The sequence below is a fragment of the Oncorhynchus kisutch genome, unplaced genomic scaffold, assembly GCF_002021735.2.
Source record: "Oncorhynchus kisutch isolate 150728-3 unplaced genomic scaffold, Okis_V2 Okis06b-Okis10b_hom, whole genome shotgun sequence".
Classification (NCBI taxonomy): domain Eukaryota; kingdom Metazoa; phylum Chordata; class Actinopteri; order Salmoniformes; family Salmonidae; genus Oncorhynchus; species Oncorhynchus kisutch.
This window is the reverse complement of record NW_022261983.1, coordinates 16,949,332-16,975,045: the sequence shown is the minus strand read 5'-3', so window position 1 is coordinate 16,975,045 and position 25,714 is coordinate 16,949,332. Positions and strand designations below refer to the sequence as shown.

At 46.9% G+C, this 25,714-nt stretch overlaps 1 protein-coding gene across 1 annotated transcript in view; it reads left to right on the top strand.

The window, feature by feature from the left end:
- LOC116359922 (4-aminobutyrate aminotransferase, mitochondrial-like) overlaps positions 1–25,039 on the top strand; it is a 57,407-nt gene extending 32,368 nt beyond the window's left edge. Inside the window, 12 exon segments of the mRNA XM_031813979.1 lie at positions 1,658–1,689; positions 1,691–1,708; positions 2,727–2,807; positions 10,093–10,185; positions 12,813–12,875; positions 13,440–13,503; positions 16,730–16,878; positions 17,249–17,386; positions 20,805–20,972; positions 21,055–21,201; positions 22,678–22,789; positions 23,216–25,039. Of these exon segments, the coding sequence (XP_031669839.1) occupies positions 1,658–1,689; positions 1,691–1,708; positions 2,727–2,807; positions 10,093–10,185; positions 12,813–12,875; positions 13,440–13,503; positions 16,730–16,878; positions 17,249–17,386; positions 20,805–20,972; positions 21,055–21,201; positions 22,678–22,789; positions 23,216–23,337 (1,187 nt within the window). The 3' untranslated portion in view covers positions 23,338–25,039.
- Positions 25,040–25,714: the final 675 nt, after the last annotated feature.

Below are 25,714 nucleotides of genomic sequence, written 5' to 3'. Positions count from 1 at the left end.
TCCTGTAGAGGTTACAGGAGGGTATCTGTTCCTGTAGAGGTTTCAGGAGGGTATCTGTTCCTGTAGAGGTTACAGGAGGGTATCTGTTCCTGGAGAGGTTACAGGAGGGTATCTGTTCCTGGAGAGGTTACAGGAGGGTATCTGTTCCTGTAGAGGTTACAGGAGGGTATCTGTTCCTGTAGAGGTTCCAGGAGGGTATCTGTTCCTATAGAGGTTACAGGAGGGTATCTGTTCCTGTAGAGGTTACAGGAGGGTATCTGTTCCTGTAGAGGTTTCAGGAGGGTATCTGTTCCTGTAGAGGTTACAGGAGGGTATCTGTTCCTGTAGAGGTTTCAGGAGGGTATCTGTTCCTGTAGAGGTTTCAGGAGGGTATCTGTTCCTGTAGAGGTTTCAGGAGGGTATCTGTTCCTGTAGAGGTTTCAGGAGGGTATCTGTTCCTGTAGAGGTTTCAGGAGGGTATCTGTTCCTGTAGAGGTTACAGGAGGGTATCTGTTCCTGTAGAGGTTACAGGAGGGTATCTGTTCCTGTAGAGGTTTCAGGAGGGTATCTGTTCCTGTAGAGGTTTCAGGAGGGTATCTGTTCCTGTAGAGGTTACAGGAGGGTATCTGTTCCTGTAGAGGTTACAGGAGGGTATCTGTTCCTGTAGAGGTTACAGGAGGGTATCTGTTCCTGTAGAGGTTTCAGCAGGGTATCTGTTCCTGTAGAGGTTTCAGGAGGGTATCTGTTCCTGTAGAGGTTACAGGAGGGTATCTGTTCCTGTAGGTTTCAGGAGGGTATCTGTTCCTGTAGAGGTTACAGGAGGGTATCTGTTCCTGTAGAGGTTACAGGAGGGTATCTGTTCCTGTAGAGGTTACAGGAGGGTATCTGTTCCTGTAGAGGTTACAGGAGGGTATCTGTTCCTGTAGAGGTTACAGGAGGGTATCTGTTCCTGTAGTGGTTACAGGAGGGTATCTGTTCCTGTAGAGGTTACAGGAGGGTATCTGTTCCTGTAGAGGTTACAGGAGGGTATCTGTTCCTGTAGAGGTTACAGGAGGGTATCTGTTCCTGTAGAGGTTACAGGAGGGTATCTGTTCCTGTAGAGGTTACAGGAGGGTATCTGTTCCTGTAGAGGTTACAGGAGGGTATCTGTTCCTGTAGAGGTTACAGGAGGGTATCTGTTCCTGTAGAGGTTACAGGAGGGTATCTGTTCCTGTAGAGGTTACAGGAGGGTATCTGTTCCTGTAGAGGTTTCAGGAAAGTATCTGTTCCTGTAGAGGTTTCAGGAGGGTATCAGATCCTGTAGAGGTTACAGGAGGGTATCTGTTCCTGGAGAGGTTTCAGGAGGGTATCTCTCCAGGAACAGAGTTGGAGAGCCCTGAGATCCTAGATCAGCACTTCTACTTTGAGCCTCTTTGTGGATTCTTGCCCTGCTGTCTGAGGGGTTCTCTCTTCTCGTACTGGCCCCTAGTGGTGGGATCTGGAACTGCTATGCAGGTCTTTATATAAGGCTGATTCAAACACTGTAGTGTTTCATGTGCTACATCAGTGGGAATCAGTCTTCTACACTACAATAGTTGGTTAGGTTGTAGCTTGTGTTTGACTCCATTGGGTTCAAATGGTTTAGTTATAATGAAGTGGTGACACGAATTGTAATATTTCTCTTTATTTTCTCTTTCAGGATACAACCATCCCTCACTCATTAAAGTGATGGTCCAACCCCAACAATATGGTAGGGAGGGAGAGGGAGGGGGGGGAGAGGGAGGGAGGGGGGGGGAGAGGGAGGGGGGGGGAGAGGGAGGGAGGGAGGGGGGGAGAGGGAGGGAGGGAGGGGGGGAGAGGGAGGGGGGGGAGAGAGGGAGGGGGGGGAGAGAGGGAGGGGGGGGAGAGGGAGGGAGGGGGGGAGAGGGGGGGGGAGAGGGAGGGAGGGGGGGGGAGAGGGGGGAGGGAGGGAGGGGGGGGAGAGTGAGGGCGAGAGAGGGAAGGCGAGAGAGAGGGGGGGGGAGAGGGAGGGGAGATAGGGGGAGGGGGAGAGAGGGAGGTGGGGGGAGAGGGAGGGAGGGGGGGGAGAGGGAGGGAGGGGGGGGAGAGGGAGGGGGGGGGAGAGGGAGGGGGGGAGGGGGGGAGAGGGAGGGAGGGAGGGGGGGAGAGAGTGAGGGCGAGAGAGGGAAGGCGAGAGAGAGAGGGGGGGGGGGAGGGGGAGTGAGTGAGTGAGTGAGTGAGTGAGTGAGTGAGTGAGTGAGTGAGTGAGTGAGTGAGAGAGAGAGAGAGTGTAAATGCATTATGTGGATAAAATGCTGTAACACAGAATATATTTTTAAGAAATATCCATGATGCTAGTGACTGTTCGTTACTGCTTATCACTTTACTTTAATAAAATATTTCAGTTGTTGTGTATGTTACATTAGTTTAATTTGATGACTTTATTGTTTCATTCCAAGTCATCGTCTCATCACTATAGAGCTGTTGCCTCTGCTGTCTGACAAAATCACTATTTCAGTAGTCCTTCACAGTAAATAAGGCTTTATGACTGCTGAATACCAACTATCAATCACTCAGACCATGTACTTTCAGGTAGAGATACCTTGCTGCTCTCTATGAGCTCACAGAGAAAGACCCAAACTAAATGGAATCTCTCAGCACTAACTGGTATTGAAAACCAATCAGAAGACATTGGAGTTGAACATCTCTCCTCAGGTTTATCTGACAGTCCTTCTGAGTTCCCCATGTTTACCTCTTTCTCCTCTCAGAGTGCGTTTGTGAACAGGCCAGCTCTTGGGATCATGCCACCAGAGAACTTTCCAGAAAAGCTGGCAGAAAGCCTTCTCTCAGTGAGTGACACACACAACACAACAACACAATACACACAACACTAAACACACACACAACACACACACACAACACTAAACACACAAACCCCATTTAAATAGACCAGACACTAACTAGTGATGGATTCCAGCTGGACCCCATTTAAATAGACCAGACACTAACTAGTGATGTGATACTAGCTGGACCCCACTACTGTAGACTGACTTCCTCCATTTAAATAGACCAGAAACTAACTAGTGATGGATACTAGCTGGACCCCATTTAAATAGACCAGACACTAACTAGTGATGTGATTCCAGCTGGATCCCATTTAAATAGACCAGACACTAACTAGTGATGGATACTAGCTGGACCCCATTTAAATAGACCAGAAACTAACTAGTGATGGATTCCAGCTGGACCCCATTTAAATAGACCAGAAACTAACTAGTGATGTGATACTAGCTGGACCCCATTTAAATAGACCAGACACTAACTAGTGATGTGATTCCAGCTGGACCCCATTTAAATAGACCAGACACTAACTAGTGATGGATACTAGCTGGACCCCACTACTGTAGACTGACTTCCTCCATTTAAATAGACCAGACACTAACTAGTGATGGATTCCAGCTGGACCCCATTTAAATAGACCAGACACTAACTAGTGATGGATTCCAGCTGGACCCCATTTAAATAGACCAGACACTAACTAGTGATGTGATACTAGCTGGACCCCACTACTGTAGACAGACTTCCTCCCATTTAAATAGACCAGACACTAACTAGTGATGTGATTCTAGCTGGACCCCATTTAAATAGACCAGAAACTAACTAGTGATGGATACTAGCTGGACCCCATTTAAATAGACCAGACACTAACTAGTGATGGATTCCAGCTGGACCCCATTTAAGTAGACCAGACACTAACTAGTGATGGATACTAGCTGGACCCCATTTAAATAGACCAGACACTAACTAGTGATGTGATTCCAGCTGGATCCCATTTAAATAGACCAGACACTAACTAGTGATGGATACTAGCTGGACCCCATTTAAATAGACCAGAAACTAACTAGTGATGGATTCCAGCTGGACCCCATTTAAATAGACCAGAAACTAACTAGTGATGTGATACTAGCTGGACCCCATTTAAATAGACCAGACACTAACTAGTGATGGATACTAGCTGGACCCCCACTACTGTAGACTGACTTCCTCCATTTAAATAGACCAGAAACTAACTAGTGATGGATACTAGCTGGACCCCATTTAAATAGACCAGAAACTAACTAGTGATGGATTCCAGCTGGACCCCATTTAAATAGACCAGAAACTAACTAGTGATGGATACTAGCTGGACCCCATTTAAATAGACCAGAAACTAACTGGTGATGGATACTAGCTGGACCCCATTTAAATAGACCAGACACTAACTAGTGATGGATACTAGCTGGACCCCACTACTGTAGACTGACTTCCTCCCATTTAAATAGACCAGACACTAACTAGTGATGGATACTAGCTGGACCCCATTTAAATAAACCAGACACTAACTAGTGATGTGATACTAGCTGGACCCCATTTAAATAGACCAGAAACTAACTAGTGATGTGATTCCAGCTGGACCCCATTTAAATAGACCAGACACTAACTAGTGATGGATTCCAGCTGGACCCCATTTAAATAGACCAGACACTAACTAGTGATGGATACTAGCTGGACCCCATTTAAATAGACCAGAAACTAACTAGTGATGGATACTAGCTGGACCCCATTTAAATAGACCAGACACTAACTAGTGATGTGATTCCAGCTGGACCCCATTTAAATAGACCAGACACTAACTAGTGATGGATACTAGCTGGACCCCATTTAAATAGACCAGACACTAACTAGTGATGGATACTAGCTGGACCCCATTTAAATAGACCAGACACTAACTAGTGATGTGATTCCAGCTGGACCCCATTTAAATAGACCAGACACTAACTAGTGATGGATACTAGCTGGACCCCATTTAAATAGACCAGACACTAACTAGTGATGTGATACTAGCTGGACCCCACTACTGTAGACTGACTTCCTCCATTTAAATAGACCAGAAACTAACTAGTGATGGATACTAGCTGGACCCCATTTAAATAGACCAGACACTAACTAGTGATGTGATTCCAGCTGGACCCCATTTAAATAGACCAGACACTAACTAGTGATGGATACTAGCTGGACCCCATTTAAATAGACCAGAAACTAACTAGTGATGGATTCCAGCTGGACCCCATTTAAATAGACCAGAAACTAACTAGTGATGTGATACTAGCTGGACCCCATTTAAATAGACCAGACACTAACTAGTGATGTGATTCCAGCTGGACCCCATTTAAATAGACCAGACACTAACTAGTGATGGATACTAGCTGGACCCCACTACTGTAGACTGACTTCCTCCATTTAAATAGACCAGACACTAACTAGTGATGGATTCCAGCTGGACCCCATTTAAATAGACCAGACACTAACTAGTGATGGATTCCAGCTGGACCCCATTTAAATAGACCAGACACTAACTAGTGATGTGATACTAGCTGGACCCCACTACTGTAGACAGACTTCCTCCCATTTAAATAGACCAGACACTAACTAGTGATGTGATTCTAGCTGGACCCCATTTAAATAGACCAGAAACTAACTAGTGATGGATACTAGCTGGACCCCATTTAAATAGACCAGACACTAACTAGTGATGGATTCCAGCTGGACCCCATTTAAGTAGACCAGACACTAACTAGTGATGGATACTAGCTGGACCCCATTTAAATAGACCAGACACTAACTAGTGATGTGATACTAGCTGGACCCCATTTAAATAGACCAGACACTAACTAGTGATGGATACTAGCTGGACCCCATTTAAATAGACCAGACACTAACTAGTGATATGATACTAGCTGGACCCAATTTAAATAGACCAGACACTAACTAGTGATGTGATACTAGCTGGACCCCATTTAAATAGACCAGACACTAACTAGTGATGTGATACTAGCTGGACCCCATTTAAATAGACCAGACACTAACTAGTGATGTGATACTAGCTGGACCCCATTTAAATAGACCAGAAACTAACTAGTGATGGATACTAGCTGGACCCCATTTAAATAGACCAGAAACTAACTAGTGATGGATTCCAGCTGGACCCCATTTAAATAGACCAGAAACTAACTAGTGATGGATTCTAGCTGGACCCCATTTAAATAGACCAGAAACTAACTGGTGATGGATACTAGCTGGACCCCATTTAAATAGACCAGACACTAACTAGTGATGGATACTAGCTGGACCCCACTACTGTAGACTGACTTCCTCCCATTTAAATAGACCAGACACTAACTAGTGATGGATACTAGCTGGACCCCATTTAAATAAACCAGACACTAACTAGTGATGTGATACTAGCTGGACCCCATTTAAATAGACCAGAAACTAACTAGTGATGTGATTCCAGCTGGACCCCATTTAAATAGACCAGACACTAACTAGTGATGGATTCCAGCTGGACCCCATTTAAATAGACCAGACACTAACTAGTGATGGATACTAGCTGGACCCCATTTAAATAGACCAGAAACTAACTAGTGATGGATACTAGCTGGACCCCATTTAAATAGACCAGACACTAACTAGTGATGTGATTCCAGCTGGACCCCATTTAAATAGACCAGACACTAACTAGTGATGGATACTAGCTGGACCCCATTTAAATAGACCAGACACTAACTAGTGATGGATACTAGCTGGACCCCATTTAAATAGACCAGACACTAACTAGTGATGTGATTCCAGCTGGACCCCATTTAAATAGACCAGACACTAACTAGTGATGGATTCCAGCTGGACCCCATTTAAATAGACCAGACACTAACTAGTGATGGATACTAGCTGGACCCCATTTAAATAGACCAGAAACTAACTAGTGATGGATACTAGCTGGACCCCATTTAAATAGACCAGACACTAACTAGTGATGTGATTCCAGCTGGACCCCATTTAAATAGACCAGACACTAACTAGTGATGGATACTAGCTGGACCCCATTTAAATAGACCAGACACTAACTAGTGATGGATACTAGCTGGACCCCATTTAAATAGACCAGACACTAACTAGTGATGTGATTCCAGCTGGACCCCATTTAAATAGACCAGACACTAACTAGTGATGGATACTAGCTGGACCCCATTTAAATAGACCAGACACTAACTAGTGATGTGATACTAGCTGGACCCCACTACTGTAGACTGACTTCCTCCATTTAAATAGACCAGAAACTAACTAGTGATGGATACTAGCTGGACCCCATTTAAATAGACCAGACACTAACTAGTGATGTGATTCCAGCTGGACCCCATTTAAATAGACCAGACACTAACTAGTGATGGATACTAGCTGGACCCCATTTAAATAGACCAGAAACTAACTAGTGATGGATTCCAGCTGGACCCCATTTAAATAGACCAGAAACTAACTAGTGATGTGATACTAGCTGGACCCCATTTAAATAGACCAGACACTAACTAGTGATGTGATTCCAGCTGGACCCCATTTAAATAGACCAGACACTAACTAGTGATGGATACTAGCTGGACCCCACTACTGTAGACTGACTTCCTCCATTTAAATAGACCAGACACTAACTAGTGATGGATTCCAGCTGGACCCCATTTAAATAGACCAGACACTAACTAGTGATGGATTCCAGCTGGACCCCATTTAAATAGACCAGACACTAACTAGTGATGTGATACTAGCTGGACCCCACTACTGTAGACAGACTTCCTCCCATTTAAATAGACCAGACACTAACTAGTGATGTGATTCTAGCTGGACCCCATTTAAATAGACCAGAAACTAACTAGTGATGGATACTAGCTGGACCCCATTTAAATAGACCAGACACTAACTAGTGATGGATTCCAGCTGGACCCCATTTAAGTAGACCAGACACTAACTAGTGATGGATACTAGCTGGACCCCATTTAAATAGACCAGACACTAACTAGTGATGTGATACTAGCTGGACCCCATTTAAATAGACCAGACACTAACTAGTGATGGATACTAGCTGGACCCCATTTAAATAGACCAGACACTAACTAGTGATATGATACTAGCTGGACCCAATTTAAATAGACCAGACACTAACTAGTGATGTGATACTAGCTGGACCCCATTTAAATAGACCAGACACTAACTAGTGATGTGATACTAGCTGGACCCCATTTAAATAGACCAGACACTAACTAGTGATGTGATACTAGCTGGACCCCATTTAAATAGACCAGAAACTAACTAGTGATGGATACTAGCTGGACCCCATTTAAATAGACCAGAAACTAACTAGTGATGGATTCCAGCTGGACCCCATTTAAATAGACCAGAAACTAACTAGTGATGGATTCTAGCTGGACCCCATTTAAATAGACCAGAAACTAACTGGTGATGGATACTAGCTGGACCCCATTTAAATAGACCAGACACTAACTAGTGATGGATACTAGCTGGACCCCACTACTGTAGACTGACTTCCTCCCATTTAAATAGACCAGACACTAACTAGTGATGGATACTAGCTGGACCCCATTTAAATAAACCAGACACTAACTAGTGATGTGATACTAGCTGGACCCCATTTAAATAGACCAGAAACTAACTAGTGATGTGATTCCAGCTGGACCCCATTTAAATAGACCAGACACTAACTAGTGATGGATACTAGCTGGACCCCATTTAAATAGACCAGACACTAACTAGTGATGGATACTAGCTGGACCCCATTTAAATAGATCAGAAACTAACTAGTGATGTGATTCCAGCTGGACCCCATTTAAATAGACCAGACACTAACTAGTGATGGATTCCAGCTGGACCCCATTTAAATAGACCAGAAACGAACTAGTGATGGATACTAGCTGGACCCCATTTAAATAGACCAGAAACTAACTAGTGATGGATACTAGCTGGACCCCATTTAAATAGACCAGAAACTAACTAGTGATGGATACTAGCTGGACCCCATTTAAATAGACCAGACACTAACTAGTGATGTGATTCCAGCTGGACCCCATTTAAATAGACCAGACACTAACTAGTGATGGATACTAGCTGGACCCCATTTAAATAGACCAGACACTAACTAGTGATGGATACTAGCTGGACCCCATTTAAATAGACCAGACACTAACTAGTGATGTGATTCCAGCTGGACCCCATTTAAATAGACCAGACACTAACTAGTGATGGATACTAGCTGGACCCCATTTAAATAGACCAGACACTAACTAGTGATGGATACTAGCTGGACCCCATTTAAATAGACCAGACACTAACTAGTGATGTGATTCCAGCTGGACCCCATTTAAATAGACCAGACACTAACTAGTGATGGATACTAGCTGGACCCCATTTAAATAGACCAGACACTAACTAGTGATGTGATTCCAGCTGGACCCCATTTAAATAGACCAGACACTAACTAGTGATGGATACTAGCTGGACCCCATTTAAATAGACCAGAAACTAACTAGTGATGGATACTAGCTGGACCCCATTTAAATAGACCAGACACTAACTAGTGATGTGATTCCAGCTGGACCCCATTTAAATAGACCAGACACTAACTAGTGATGGATACTAGCTGGACCCCATTTAAATAGACCAGACACTAACTAGTGATGGATACTAGCTGGACCCCATTTAAATAGACCAGACACTAACTAGTGATGTGATTCCAGCTGGACCCCATTTAAATAGACCAGACACTAACTAGTGATGGATACTAGCTGGACCCCATTTAAATAGACCAGACACTAACTAGTGATGTGATTCCAGCTGGACCCCATTTAAATAGACCAGACACTAACTAGTGATGGATACTAGCTGGACCCCATTTAAATAAACCAGAAACTAACTAGTGATGGATACTAGCTGGACCCCATTTAAATAGACCAGACACTAACTAGTGATGGATTCCAGCTGGACCCCATTTAAATAGACCAGAAACTAACTAGTGATGGATACTAGCTGGACCCCATTTAAATAGACCAGACACTAACTAGTGATGGATACTAGCTGGACCCCATTTAAATAGACCAGACACTAACTAGTGATGGATACTAGCTGGACCCCATTTAAATAGACCAGAAACTAACTAGTGATGTGATTCCAGCTGGACCCCACTACTGTAGACTGGATACCATCCACAACGCTCCTTCTCTCTCCTCCCCACTTCCCCTCTCCTCTGTCCAGGTTGCTCCTAGTGGTATGAGCCGTGTTCAGACCATGGCCTGTGGATCCTGCTCCAATGAGAATGCATATAAAGCCATGTTCATCTGGTACAGAGTGAGTACACACACTGAGTCTACAAAACATTAAGAACACCTGCTCTTTCAATCAAATATATTTCTAAAGCTCTTTTTTTTTTACATCAGCCGATGTCACAAAGTGTTATACATGACATAGACTGACCAGGTGTTATACATGACATAGACTGACCAGGTGTTATACATGACATAGACTGACCAGGTGTTATACATGACATAGACTGACCAGGTGTTATACATGACATAGACTGACCAGGTGTTATACATGACATAGACTGACCAGGTGTTATACATGACATAGACTGACCAGGTGTTAAACATGACATAGACTGACCAGGTGTTATACATGACATAGACTGACCAGGTGTTATACATGACATAGACTGACCAGGTGTTATACATGACATAGACTGACCAGGTGTTAAACATGACATAGACTGACCAGGTGTTAAACATGACATAGACTGACCAGGTGTTAAACATGACAGACTGACCAGGTGTTATACATGACATAGACTGACCAGGTGTTATACATGACATAGACTGACCAGGTGTTATACATGACATAGACTGACCAGGTGTTATACATGACATAGACTGACCAGGTGTTATACATGACATAGACTGACCAGGTGTTAAACATGACATAGACTGACCAGGTGTTAAACATGACATAGACTGACCAGGTGTTAAACATGACATGGACTGACCAGGTGTTATACATGACATAGACTGACCAGGTGTTAAACATGACATAGACTGACCAGGTGTTATACATGACATAGACTGACCAGGTGTTATACATGACATAGACTGACAAGGTGTTAAACATGACATAGACTGACCAGGAGTTAAAGATGATATACATGACATAGACTGACCAGGTGTTATACATGACATAGACTGACCAGGTGTTATACATGACATAGACTGACCAGGTGTTAAACATGACATAGACTGACCAGGTGTTAAACATGACATAGACTGACCAGGTGTTATACATGACATAGACTGACCAGGTGTTATACATGACATAGACTGACCAGGTGTTATACATGACATAGACTGACCAGGTGTTATACATGACATAGACTGACCAGGTGTTAAACATGACAGACTGACCAGGTGTTATACATGACATAGACTGACCAGGTGTTATACATGACATAGACTGACAAGGTGTTAAACATGACATAGACTGACCAGGAGTTAAAGATGATATACATGACATAGACTGACAGGTGTTATACATGACATAGACTGACCAGGTGTTATACATGACATAGACTGACCAGGTGTTAAACATGACATAGACTGACCAGGTGTTAAACATGACATAGACTGACCAGGTGTTATACATGACATAGACTGACCAGGTGTTATACATGACATAGACTGACAGGTGTTATACATGACATAGACTGACCAGGTGTTAAACATGACAGACTGACCAGGTGTTATACATGACATAGACTGACCAGGTGTTATACATGACATAGACTGACCAGGTGTTAAACATGACAGACTGACCAGGTGTTATACATGACATAGACTGACCAGGTGTTATACATGACATAGACTGACCAGGTGTTATACATGACATAGACTGACCAGGTGTTATACATGACATAGACTGACCAGGTGTTATACATGACATAGACTGACCAGGTGTTATACATGACATAGACTGACCAGGTGTTATACATGACATAGACTGACCAGGTGTTATACATGACATAGACTGGACTGACCAGGTGTTATACATGACATAGACTGACCAGGTGTTATACATGACATAGACTGACCAGGTGTTATACATGACATAGACTGACCAGGTGTTAAACATGACATAGACTGACCAGGTGTTATACATGACATAGACTGACCAGGTGTTATACATGACATACATGATATACACTGACCAGGTGAATCCAGGTGAAAGCTATGATCCCTTATTGATGTCACTTTGTTAAATCCACTTCAATCAGTGTAGATGAAGGGGAGGAGACCTGGTTAAAGAAGGATTTTTAAGCCTTGAGACAACTGAGACATGGATTGTCTATGTGTTGCCATTCAGAGGGCAAGACAAAATATTCAAGTGCCTTTGAACAGGGTAGGGTAGTAGGTGTCAGGCGCACCAGTTTGAGTGTCAAGAACTGGAACGCTGCTGGGTTTTTCACACTCAACAGTTTCCCTGTGTGTACCAAGAATGGTCCACCACCCAATGGACATCCAGCCAACTGGATACAACTGTGGGAAGCTTTGGAGTCAACATGGGCCAGAATCCAGCCCTGTGGAACACTTTCGACACCTTGTAGAGTCCAATGCCCCGACAAATTGACACTTTTCTGAGGGCAAAAGGAGGTGCAACTCAATATTAGGAAGGTGTTCTTAATGTTTTGTACACTCAGTGTATATATTTATATACACAATATCTACTCAATATAAGCAGAATATATATAAAATATAGATGAAACTCTACCATGTTCAGCTGAGACAATCCACGTTATATAGTCAATATATTTACAAAATGTACTGTATACAACTGGACACAATTGAAACATAGTATATCGTCTGTCTGTCTCTCTGTCTGTCTGTCTGTGTCTGTCTGCCTGTCTGTCTGTCTGCCTGTCTGTCCTGTCTCAGAATAAGGAGAGAGGTCACAACATCCCCTCTGATGAAGACGTGAGCTCCTGTATGATCAACCAGGTGGGTGAAATCTGTTTTCTTCCTGGTATGTACAGGATACACATGGTACACGTCGTCCAATCAAATGCTGACTGGCAGGTTCCTTCTGGACAATGCAACAACAATAAGAACTTGTAAAAGATACGAATAGGAACATAAAGTCTCAGTAGAATAAACATGTTAATATCAGTATCATACAGGAAGGTATTTACACATGAATTGGGGAAGGAGGGGATGAGGGGCAGTGTATAAACTGAGCAGTATAATCTGGTGTGTGTCTGTGTGTGTCTGTGTGTGTGTGTGTTAAGATGTGGAGAATCAGAGCAGGCTATGACCGGTGTTCATCATCACGTTCCTCTTGACTATTCTTTAGTAGCCACACTAAAAACACTCTCCCCCCTCTCCTCTCTCTCTTGTTCTCTCCCCCCTCTCCTCTCTCTCTTGTTCTCTCCCCCCTCTCCTCTCTCTCTTGTTCTCTCCTCCCTCTCCTCTCTCTCTTGTTCTCTCCCACCTCTCCTCTCCCCCCTCTCCTCCCACCTCTCCTCTCTCCCCCCTCTCCTCTCTCCCTTGTTCTCTCTCTCTCAGAGTCCTGGCTGTCCAGACTTCAGCATCCTGTCATTTATGGGTGGATTTCATGGCAGAACAATGGGTCAGTAAGGTTAAATATCTTACACATCTTATTGTTGAATGAAAGTAACATAACAGACCTGCCTCATCAGGAGGTGGCTTTGCAGTGTATTGGTTGGAAGAAATCGCTCATCCACCGTGAGACACACAAAGACCTAAAAGACATGGCTTCTAGTCACCCTACACTCCCAGAAGCTGCTCATAGGACCTAGACACTGAAATCCAAAATGAGTTTGGTGCACATTCTGTCATGCTGGTGGGCGACTTCAATGAAGACTGGCTGGGTAACCGAACAACTCTCATGTTGGTGGGCGACTTCAATGAAGACTGGCTGGGTAGCCGAACAACTGTCATGTTGGTGGGCGACTTCAATGAAGACTGGCTGGGTAACCGAACAACTGTCATGCTGGTGAGCGACTTCAATGAAGACTGGCTGGGTAGCCGAACAACTGTCATGCTGGTGGGCGACTTCAATGAAGACTGGCTGGGTAGCCAAACAACTGTCATGTTGGTTGCTGGTCCTGACAGCTTGCAAGCTGCTTAGGCCTACAACAGATTGTGGTTACTCCAACCAGAGGAGATCAAATCCTCGACCACATCATGACTGACCATCCGGCTGTTTCTACAACACTCGCCAACCGGAGCACCTCGGACCACAACCCTGTCCTAGTAAACATCATGACTGAATCCCACTGTTCCCCTAATGTCCTGTCTGTTCCACTACTGTCCTGTCTGTTCCACTACTGTCTTGTCTGTTCCCCTACTGTCCTGTCTGTTACCCTACTGTCCTGTCTGTTACCCTACTGTCCTGTCTGTTACCCTACTGTTCTGTCTGTTCCCTTACTGTCCTGTCTGTCCCCTACTGTCCTGTCTGTTCCCCTACTGTCCTGTCTGTTACCCTACTGTCCTGTCTGTTCCCCTACTGTCCTGTCTGTTCTCCTATTGTCCTGTCTGTTCCCCTATTGTCCTGTCTGTTCCCCGATTGTCCTGTCTGTTCCCCTATTGTCCTGTCTGTTCCCCTATTGTCCTGTCTGTTCCCCTTCTGTCCTGGCTGTTCCCCTTCTGTCCTGGCTGTTCCCCTACTGTCCTGGCTGTTCCCCTACTGTCCTGTCTGTTCCCCTACTGTCCTGTCTGTTCCCCTACTGTCCTGTCTGTTCCCCTACTGTCCTGGCTGTTCCCCTACTGTCCTGTCTGTTCCCCTACTGTCCTGTCTGTTCCCTTACTGTCCTGGCTGTTCCCCTACTGTCCTGACTATTCAATAAAAATACAATAGAATACAAAAGGAGTGGGACTGCCCTATCCTGATCCACCATCCTGAGGACTGCCCTATCCTGATCCACCATCCTGAGGACTGCCCTATCCTGATCCACCATCCTGAGGACTGCCCTATCCTGATCCACCATCCTGAGGACTGCCCTATCCTGATCCACCATCCTGAGGACTGCCCTATCCTGATCCACCATCCTGAGGACTGCTCTATCCTGATCCACCATCCTGAGGACTGCTCTATCCTGATCCACCATCCTGAGGACTGCTCTATCCTGATCCACCATCCTGAGGACTGCCCTATCCTGATCCACCATCCTGAGGACTGCCCTATCCTGATCCACCATCCTGAGGACTGCCCTATCCTGATCCACCATCCTGAGGACTGCCCTATCCTGATCCACCATCCTGAGGACTGCCCTATCCTGATCCACCATCCTGAGGACTGCCCTATCCTGATCCACCATCCTGAGGACTGCCCTATCCTGATCCACCATCCTGAGGACTGCCCTATCCTGATCCACCATCCTGAGGACTGCCCAATCCTGATCCACCATCCTGAGGACTGCCCTATCCTGATCCACCATCCTGAGGACTGCTCTATCCTGATCCACCATCCTGAGGACTGCCCTATCCTGATCCACCATCCTGAGGACTGCCCTATCCTGATCCACCATCCTGAGGACTGCTCTATCCTGATCCACCATCCTGAGGACTGCCCTATCCTGATCCACCATCCTGAGGACTGCCCTATCCTGATCCACCATTCTGAGGACTGCCCTATCCTGATCCACCATCCTGAGGACTGCCCTATCCTGATCCACCATCCTGAGGACTGCCCTATCCTGATCCACCATCCTGAGGACTGCCCAATCCTGATCCACCATCCTGAGGACTGCCCTATCCTGATCCACCATCCTGAGGACTGCCCTATCCTGATCCACCATCCTGAGGACTGCCCAATCCTGATCCACCATCCTGAGGACTGCCCTATCCTGATCCACCATCCTGAGGACTGCCCTATCCTGATCCACCATCCTGAGGACTGCCCTATCCTGATCCACCATCCGGAGGACTGCCCTATCCTGATCCACCATCCTGAGGACTGCCCTATCCTGATCCACCATCCTGAGGACTGCCTATCCTGATCCACCATCCTGAGGACTGCCCTATCCTGATCCACCATCCTGAGGACTGCCCTATCCTGATCCACCATCCTGAGGACTGCCCTATCCTGATCCACCATCCTGAGGACTGCCCTATCCTGATCCACCATCCTGAGGACTGCCCTATCCTGATCCACCATCCTGAGGACTTCCTGATCCACCATTCTGAGGACTGCCCTATCCTGATCCACCATCCTGAGGACTGCCCTATTCTGATCCACCATTCTGAGGACTTCCCTATCCTGATCCACCATCCTGAGGACTTCCTGATCCACCATTCTGAGGACTTCCCTATCCTGATCCACCATTCTGAGGACTTCCCTATCCTGATCCACCATTCTGAGGACTGCCCTATCCTGATCCACCATCCTGAGGACTTCCCTATCCTGATCCACCATTCTGAGGACTTCCCTATCTTGATCCACCATTCTGAGGACTGCCCTATCCTGATCCACCATCCTGAGGACTGCCCTATCCTGATCCACCATCCTGCGCTCTCATTTAGTTTTGCGGTAGCATAACAGAATGTAAGCTCGCCAGATCAGGATGCTCGAACGAGGGTAGGACTGCCCTATCCTGATCCACCATCCTGCGCTCTCATTTAGTTTTGCGGTAGCATAACAGAATGTCAGCTCACCAGATCAGGATGCTCGAACGAGGGTAGGACTGCCCTATCCTGATCCACCATCCTGCGCTCTCATTTAGTTTTGCGGTAGCGTAACAGAATGTCAGCTTGCCAGATCAGGATGCTCGAACGAGGGTAGGACTACCCCACTCCTTTAGAACAACAACTCACGGTGTCTGATCTGTTTTCAGGTTGCTTGGCAACGACGCACTCCAAGGCCATCCACAAGCTGGATGTGCCGTCATTTGATTGGCCGATCGCTCCCTTCCCTAAACTGAAGTACCCTCTGGAGGAGTTCACACGGGAGAACGCACAGGAAGAGGCCCGCTGCCTGGAGGAGGTGTGTGTGTGTGTGTGTGTGTGTGTGTGTGTTAGGATTGAATATTTTCCTGAGAATCTACCAATTTTCCCGGTATTCCCATTCAAACTGGAAGTGCTCTTTTAAAAGCATGTAATACCAGCCCATAAACAAATCTGAAATGATTATACTACTGTAAATGGAGAAATAGACACATGATGTGTGTGTGTGTCCTGTGTGTCCTATGTGTGCGCGTGTGTGTGTGTGTCTGTGTCCTATGTGTGCGTGTGTGTCCTGTGTGTGTGTGTGTGTGTGTCTGTGCGTGTGTGTGTCTGTGCATGTGTGTGTGTATGCGTGTGTGTGTGTCCTGTGTGTGTGTCTGTGTGTGTGCGTGCGTGTGTGTGTGTACCAGGTAGAGGACCTGATAGTTCAGTGGCGTCAGAAGGGCCGGCCGGTGGCTGGGATAGTGATAGAACCCATCCAGGCTGAGGGAGGAGACAACCACGCAACACCAGACTTCTTCAAGAAGCTACGGAACATCGCACACAAGGTTGGCTGGGGAGGGGAGGGAGGAGAGGTGGAGGGGTCATACACAAGGTAGTCTGGGGAGGGGTGGGAGGGGAGGTGGAGGGGGGGGGGGGTGGAGGGGGAGTCATACACAAGGTAGTCTGGGGAGGGGAGGGAGGAGAGGTGGAGGGAGGAGAGGTGGAGGGAGTCGTACACAAGGTAGTCTGGGGAGGGAGGAGAGTTGGAGGGGGGGAGTCAAACACAAGGTAGTCTGGGGAGGGAGGAGAGGTGGAGGGGAGGGGGAGTCATACACAAGGTAGTCTGGGGAGGGAGGAGAGGTGGAGGGGGGGAGTCATACACAAGGTAGTCTGGGGAGGGAGGAGAGGTGGAGGGGGGGGGAGTCATACACAAGGTAGTCTGGGGAGGGAGGAGAGGTGGAGGGGGGGGGGGGAGTCATACACAAGGTAGTCTGGGGAGGGAGGAGAGGTGGAGGGGGGGGGTCATACACAAGGTTGGCTGGAGAGGGAGGGAGGAGAGGTGGAGGGGGGGGGGTCATACACAAGGTAGTCTGGGGAGGGAGGAGAGGTGGAGGGGGGGGGAGAGTCATACACAAGGTAGTCTGGGGAGGGAGGAGAGGTGGAGGGGGGGGGGGGGTCATACACAAGGTAGTCTGGGGAGGGAGGAGAGGTGGAGGGGGGGAGGGAGAGTCATACACAAGGTAGTCTGGGGGGGGGGGGGGTCATACACAAGGTAGTCTGGGGAGGAAGGGGGGAGAGTGTGGAGGGGGGGGGTCATTAGGTTGGCTGGAGAGAGAGTGTGGAGGGGGGGGGGGGGTCATAAGGTTGGCTGGAGAGAGAGTGTGGAGGGGGGGGGTCATAAGGTTGGCTGGAGAGAGAGTGTGGAGGGGGGGGGTCATAAGGTTGGCTGGAGAGAGAGTGTGGGGGGGGGGGGGGGGGGGGTCATAAGGTTGGCTGGAGAGAGAGTGTGGAGGGGGGTGGGGGGGAGGAGAGTGTGGAGACATACACAAGGTAGGGCTGGGCAATATGGCCAAAATCTCATATCCCGATAACGATACATATCACGATATAGGTCATTTCATATCCCGATAACGATACATATCCCGATATGGGTCATTTCATATCCCGATAACGATACATATCACGATATAGCACATTTTCTGTCAATTCAATGAATAAACAGTCGTTTCCCGACCGTGTAAATTGGGGCCGTGTCTTTGCAGATGTTATCTCCTTCCATCTTCGTCATTCTCTGGGGAGGGAGGAGAGGTGGAGGGGGGGGGGAGTCATACACAAGGTAGTCTGGGGAGGGAGGAGAGGGTGGAGGGGGGGGGGGGGTCATACACAAGGTAGTCTGGGGAGGGAGGAGAGGTGGAGGGGGGGGGGGAGTCATACACAAGGTAGTCTGGGGAGGGAGGAGAGGTGGAGGGGGGGGGAGTCATACACAAGGTAGTCTGGGGAGGGAGGAGAGGTGGAGGGGGGGGGGGTCATACACAAGGTTGGCTGGAGAGGGAGGGAGGAGAGGTGGAGGGGGGGGGGGTCATACACAAGGTAGTCTGGGGAGGGAGGAGAGGTGGAGGGGGGGGAGAGTCATACACAAGGTAGTCTGGGGAGGGAGGAGAGGTGGAGGGGGGGGGGGGGGTCATACACAAGGTAGTCTGGGGAGGGAGGAGAGGTGGAGGGGGGGAGGGAGAGTCATACACAAGGTAGTCTGGGGGGGGGGGGGGTCATACACAAGGTAGTCTGGGGAGGGAGGGGGGAGAGTGTGGAGGGGGGGGGGTCATTAGGTTGGCTGGAGAGAGAGTGTGGAGGGGGGGGGGGGTCATAAGGTTGGCTGGAGAGAGAGTGTGGAGGGGGGGGTCATAAGGTTGGCTGGAGAGAGAGTGTGGAGGGGGGGGGTCATAAGGTTGGCTGGAGAGAGAGTGTGGAGGGGGGGGGTCATAAGGTTGGCTGGAGAGAGAGTGTGGGGGGGGGGGGTCATAAGGTTGGCTGGAGAGAGAGTGTGGAGGGGGGTGGGGGGGAGGAGAGTGTGGGAGACATACACAAGGTAGGGCTGGGCAATATGGCCAAAATCTCATATCCCGATAACGATACATATCACGATATAGGTCATTTCATATCCCGATAACGATACATATCCCGATATGGGTCATTTCATATCCCGATAACGATACATATCACGATATAGCACATTTTCTGTCAATTCAATGAATAAACAGTCGTTTCCCGACCGTGTAAATTGGGGCCGTGTCTTTGCAGATGTTATCTCCTTCCATCTTCGTCATTCTTTGACATATGGTGTGACGAGGACAAAAGCCTCTTCCAACGTCTGAGTCGGGGTTTGTTTTGAGCACTAGACTGTACTTTCTGGGGTCTCATCCGTAGACTCTCTCCGTACTGTTTCACATGATTCTTGTGTAGGTGGTAAAGGAGGTTAGTGGTGTTTGAGCCTGTTGTCAGGACCGGCCTGTTCCACATGATCCTGTTGTCAGGACCGGCCTGTTCCACATGATCCTGTTGTCAGGACCGGCCTGTTCCACATGATGCTTGTGTAGGTGGTAAAGGAGGTTAGTGGTGTTTGGGCCTGTTGTCTGGACCGGCCTGTTCCACATGATGCTTGTGTAGGTGGTAAAGGAGGTTAGTGGTGTTTGGGCCTGTTGTCAGGACCAGCCTGTTCCACATGACTCCTGCGTAGGTGGTAAAGGAGGTTAGTGGTGTTTGGGCCTGTTGTCAGGACCGGCCTGTTCCACATGACTCCTGCGTAGGTGGTAAAGGAGGTTAGTGGTGTTTGGGCCGGTTGTCTGGACCGGCCTGTTCCACATGATGCTTGTGTAGGTGGTAAAGGAGGTTAGTGGTGTTTGGGCCTGTTGTCAGGACCAGCCTGTTCCACATGACTCCTGCGTAGGTGGTAAAGGAGGTTAGTGGTGTTTGAGCCTGTTGTCAGGACCGGCCTGCGGTATATTTTGCAGAGGACAGTTTTCTGGTCTGTGTCAGACTTTTCATACCCCAACCACGTCCTTGCGACCGAAGTAGCCCCCTCTTTTAGGTACGAGCTCCGTGTCTCTATGTCACGTTCACTCTCTTCCATGTTTGTTTTGTGTTGCAAACTTCCTTCCACAACGCAAAGCGGCGTCCAATTGACCAAAAATATTGCCGTAAAGAGTGTGATTTGCGACACAACGAAATAAACGATAGAGCATAGAAAAGCATCTATCGTTTCATATTATCGTCACACGTTATATATCATCATATCGCCCCCAGCCCTAACACGTGGTAGTCTGGGGTGACACTGAAATAAAGTCCATCCATCCATTAATCATGGTTATATATCATCATATCGCCCCCAGCCCTAACACGTGGTAGTCTGGGGTGACACTGAAATAAAGTCCATCCATCCATCATGGAAGGAACAAAACATCTTCTCCTCCTCTCCTCCTCTCTCAGCATGGCAGTGCGTTCCATGTGGATGAGGTGCAGACAGGGGGAGGAGCTACGGGGAAGTTCTGGGCTCATGAACACTGGGGGATGGACGACCCTGCTGACATCGTCTCCTTCAGCAAGAAGATGCTCACTGGAGGTTTTTACCATAAAGACGAGCTGCAGGCAGACAAGGTAACACACACACAGGACACACACACAGGCGTATAAGGTACACACAGGACACAGACATGCACACACATGTCTTCTTTCCCAGGCCTACCGTATCTTTAACACGTGGATGGGTGACCCGTCTAAGAACCTGTTTCTGGCTGAGGTTCTGAACGTGATCCGCAGAGAGAACCTTCTGGAGGAGGTGACCCGCTCTGGAAAGACTCTGCTACAGGGACTCTACCAACTACAGGTACTAGAGACTCTACCAACTACAGGTACTAGAGACTCTACCCAACTACAGGTACTAGAGACTCTACCAACTACAGGTACTAGAGACTCTACCAACTACAGGTACTAGAGACACTACCAACTACAGGTACTAGAGACTCTACCAACTACAGGTACCAGAGACTCTACCAACTACAGGTACCAGAGACTCTACCAACTACAGGTACCAGAGACTCTACCAACTACAGGTACTAGAGACTCTACCAACTACAGGTACTAGAGACTCTACCAACTACAGGTACTAGAGACACTACCAACTACAGGTACTAGAGACTCTACCAACTACAGGTACCAGAGACTCTACCAACTACAGGTACTAGAGACTGAGACTCTACCAACTACAGGTACTAGAGACTCTACCAACTACAGGTACTAGAGACAGAGACTCTACCAACTACAGGTACTAGAGACTCTACCAACTACAGGTACTAGAGACTCTACCAACTACAGGTACTAGAGACTCTACCAACTACAGGTACTAGAGACTCTACCAACTACAGGTACTAGAGACTCTACCAACTACAGGTACTAGAGACAGAGACTCTACCAACTACAGGTACCAGAGACTCTACCAACTACAGGTACTAGAGACAGAGACTCTACCAACTACAGGTACTAGAGACTCTACCAACTACAGGTACTAGAGACTCTACCAACTACAGGTACTAGAGACAGAGACTCTACCAACTACAGGTACTAGAGACAGATACTCTACCAACTACAGGTACTAGAGACAGATACTCTACCAACTACAGGTACTAGAGACAGATACTCTACCAACTACAGGTACAAGAGACAGAGACTCTACCCGTTACAGGTGCTAGAGACAGAGACTCTACCAACTACAGGTACTAGAGACAGAGACTCTACCAACTACAGGTACAAGAGTCTCTACCAACTACAGGTACCAGAGACTCGACCAACTACAGGTACTAGAGACAGAGACCCTACCAACTACAGGTACAAGAGACTCTACCAACTACAGGTACCAGAGACTCGACCAACTACAGGTACTAGAGACTCGACCAACTACAGGTACCAAGGACTCTACCAACTACAGGTACTAGAGACTCTACCAACTACAGGTACCAGAGACTCTGCCAACTACAGGTACCAGAGACTACCAACTACAGGTACCAGAGACTCTACCAACTACAGGTACCAGGGACTCTACCAACTACAGGTACTAGAGACAGAGACTCTACCAACTACAGGTACTAGAGACTCTACCAACTACAGGTACCAGAGACTCTACCAACTACAGGTACCAGAGACTCTACCAACTACAGGTACCAGAGACTCTACCAACTACAGGTACCAGAGACTCTACCAACTACAGGTACCAGAGACTCTACCAACTACAGGTACCAGAGACTCTACCAACTACAGGTACCAGAGACATTAGGTGTGCATCCTAACGTCTGTACCTCTCCTTCAGGACCAGTACCCTAACCTGTTGAGCAGTGCTCGGGGACAGGGGACATTCTGTGCCATCGACATCCGTGATGACGCCACACGCAACAGCATCCTCCTCAAAGCCCGGGACAAGGGTAAGACACACTACTCACACACAGATGGATTGATAGGGATATGCCCGTGTACAAACACACAGCCAACACACACAGATATGGATGGATAGATAGACAGAAACACCTGCGTACACACTCCTATACACACTCACATTCACATACACACTCCTATACACACTCCTATACACACTCACATTCACATACACACTCCTATACACACTCACATTCACATACACACTCCTATACACACTCACATTCACATACACACTCCTATACACACTCCTATACACACTCCTATACACACTCACATTCACATACACACTCCTATACACACTCACATTCACATACACACTCCTATACACACTCACATTCACATACACACTCCTATACACACTCCACGCTGGTGATCTTCTGTGTAACCTCTCATCTTCTCTGTGTGTCTCCCAGGTGTTCTGCTGGGTGGCTGTGGAGATCGGTCCATCCGGTTCCGTCCTGCTCTGGTGTTTAAAGAGTACCATGTTCACATGTTCCTGAACGTGTTCAGCGACGTCCTGGCAGAACACAACTAGAACGCTGTCCCGGACCCGTCCATACTGGACTGGGCCAAAACACCAACATAGGGCCGAGACCAACTGGGGACGCGGTGTAGGAGAGAGGAAGCACGAGAGTCTTAACCTATAACAGAGGTTCACACAGTAACACATACACTTAAAAGGGATGCTACGGGATTTTGGCAATGAAGCCCTTCTTTTTTTTTTCTCCTTCCCCAGAGTCAGATGATACTCGTGGATACCATTTTTTAAATGTTATCTGTGTGCTGTTTGAAAGAAGTTGCTAACTAGCGCAATTGCTAACTATCGCTAGCGCAAATGCTAACTATCGCTTGCGCAATTGCTAACTAGCATTAGCGCAATTGCTAACTAGCATTAGCGCAATTGCTAACTAGCATTAGCGCAATTGCTAACTAGCATTAGTGCAATGACTGGAAACGTTGGCTCGTGAAACTACCTCTAACTTCCTTCAACCTGGACACAGAGACATAAAACTGGTATCCAGGAGTTTATCTGACTCTGTGGAAGTAGATAAAGGGCCTCACTGCCACAATCCCGAAGTATCCCTTTAACACATACTCAAACACACACACTTGAATTTGTCCCATTGCTCATGTGGCAGTCCTAGCATTCCTCATGTCTCAGTAATGTCCTAATGATACGCCTGCAAAAAGGCACAAGCACAAAACATAGTCTTATTTAGGTCATATCACACAAACCCTCCAACTGTGGTTATCAGCAAGCTAACCTAAACCAGGTTGTAATGATACAAAATGGCCGCCGCACACCGATTTTTAAACCCCTGACCCTTGAGATTGTCCTAGCTCTTTTTAAACAGAACAATTATGTTTCCTTTTTTGGGGTTGAGATAAATCCAAGTCAGACATTTGGGATTTTGTGAAGGAAGAATATTATATTAGATGATGTAGTGTGTCTGCATGTGGTTGTTCCTGAACTTCCTTTGGGGTTGAAGGAATGGAGAACTGGGTTCCAGACTCACTGTACGTCAGGGCTAACCGTCTATTTTAAACCCCTACTTATTAACACATAACCATACTTACCTACAGATATACCCATGTTTAAATTGAAGGCAGGTTTTTTTCTTGCAGTCAGGACCGCTAATATAAAAGATGTATTATATTCGTTGACTTGTTTGGGACGTAGTCGTATTAGAGTGCATCTTGCCATATTCATCCGGTTTCCTCCTGAAACGACTGGACTCATTATTGATGTACAGCACAAGGTGTCGACGTTGTTCTGAATGCCTGTTGTTTGTTTTTTAAATGTTATGAACAGGTTGAGATAGCAGCAGTATCACCAAGGAGACGGCTTCAGCATCAGCACAGTAGAAGCTTTATAATATGGCCATGATGATGATGACAGTGATGACAGTGATGATGACAGTGATGATGACACCTGTCTTGTTAACCAGCCCAATCAGTATTGTATAGAGAGCTGATTTCCTGTTAACCCTTAACAGTAGAAGCTTTATAATATGGCCATGATGACAGTGATGACAGTGATGATGACAGTGATGACAGTGATGATGACACCTGTCTTGTTAACCAGCCCAATCAGTATTGTATAGAGAGCTGATTTCCTGTTAACCCTTAACAGTAGAAGCATGCTATGTTTGTTTACATTGTTCCGTGAGGTTAAAGGTTATTGCAGATCTCTTAATTATCGTTGTCTATGAAGCATTCTCTTTATGTATCCTAAATAAAAACCAGAATCACATTTTAATGAATTCCCCTGGAGTTTTGTGTGTTCCTTATCATATGGTTCTGTTTTGGCCTCGTCTACAACATGGAGAGGGGTGTAAGTGTGTGTTGTGTCTACAACAATGGAGAGGGGTGTAAGTGTGTGTTGTGTCTACAACAATGGAGAGGGGTGTGTAAGTGTGTGTGTGTGTTGTGTCTACAACAATGGAGAGGGGTGTAAGTGTGTGTGTTGTGTCTACAACAATGGAGAGGGTGTAAGTGTGTGTGTTGTGTCTACAACAATGGAGAAGGGGTGTAAGTGTGTGTTGTATCTACAACATGGAACGAAGGGGTGTAAGTGTGTGTGTTGTGTCTACAACAATGGAGAGGGGGTGTAAAGTGTGTGTGTTGTGTCTACACAATGGAGAGGGGTGTAAGTGTGTGTGTTGTGTCGACAACAATGGAGAGGGGTGTAAGTGTGTGTGTTGTGGTCTACAACAATGGAGAGGGGTGTAAGTGTGTGTGTTTGTGTCTACAACAATGGAGAGGGGTGTAGAAGTGTGTGTGTGTGTGTCTACAACAATGAGGAGGGTGGTAAGTGTGTGTGTTGTGTCTACAACAATGGAGAGGGGTGTAAGTGTGGTGTGTTGTGTCTACAACAATGGAGAGGGGTGTAAGTGTGTGTGTGTTGTTGT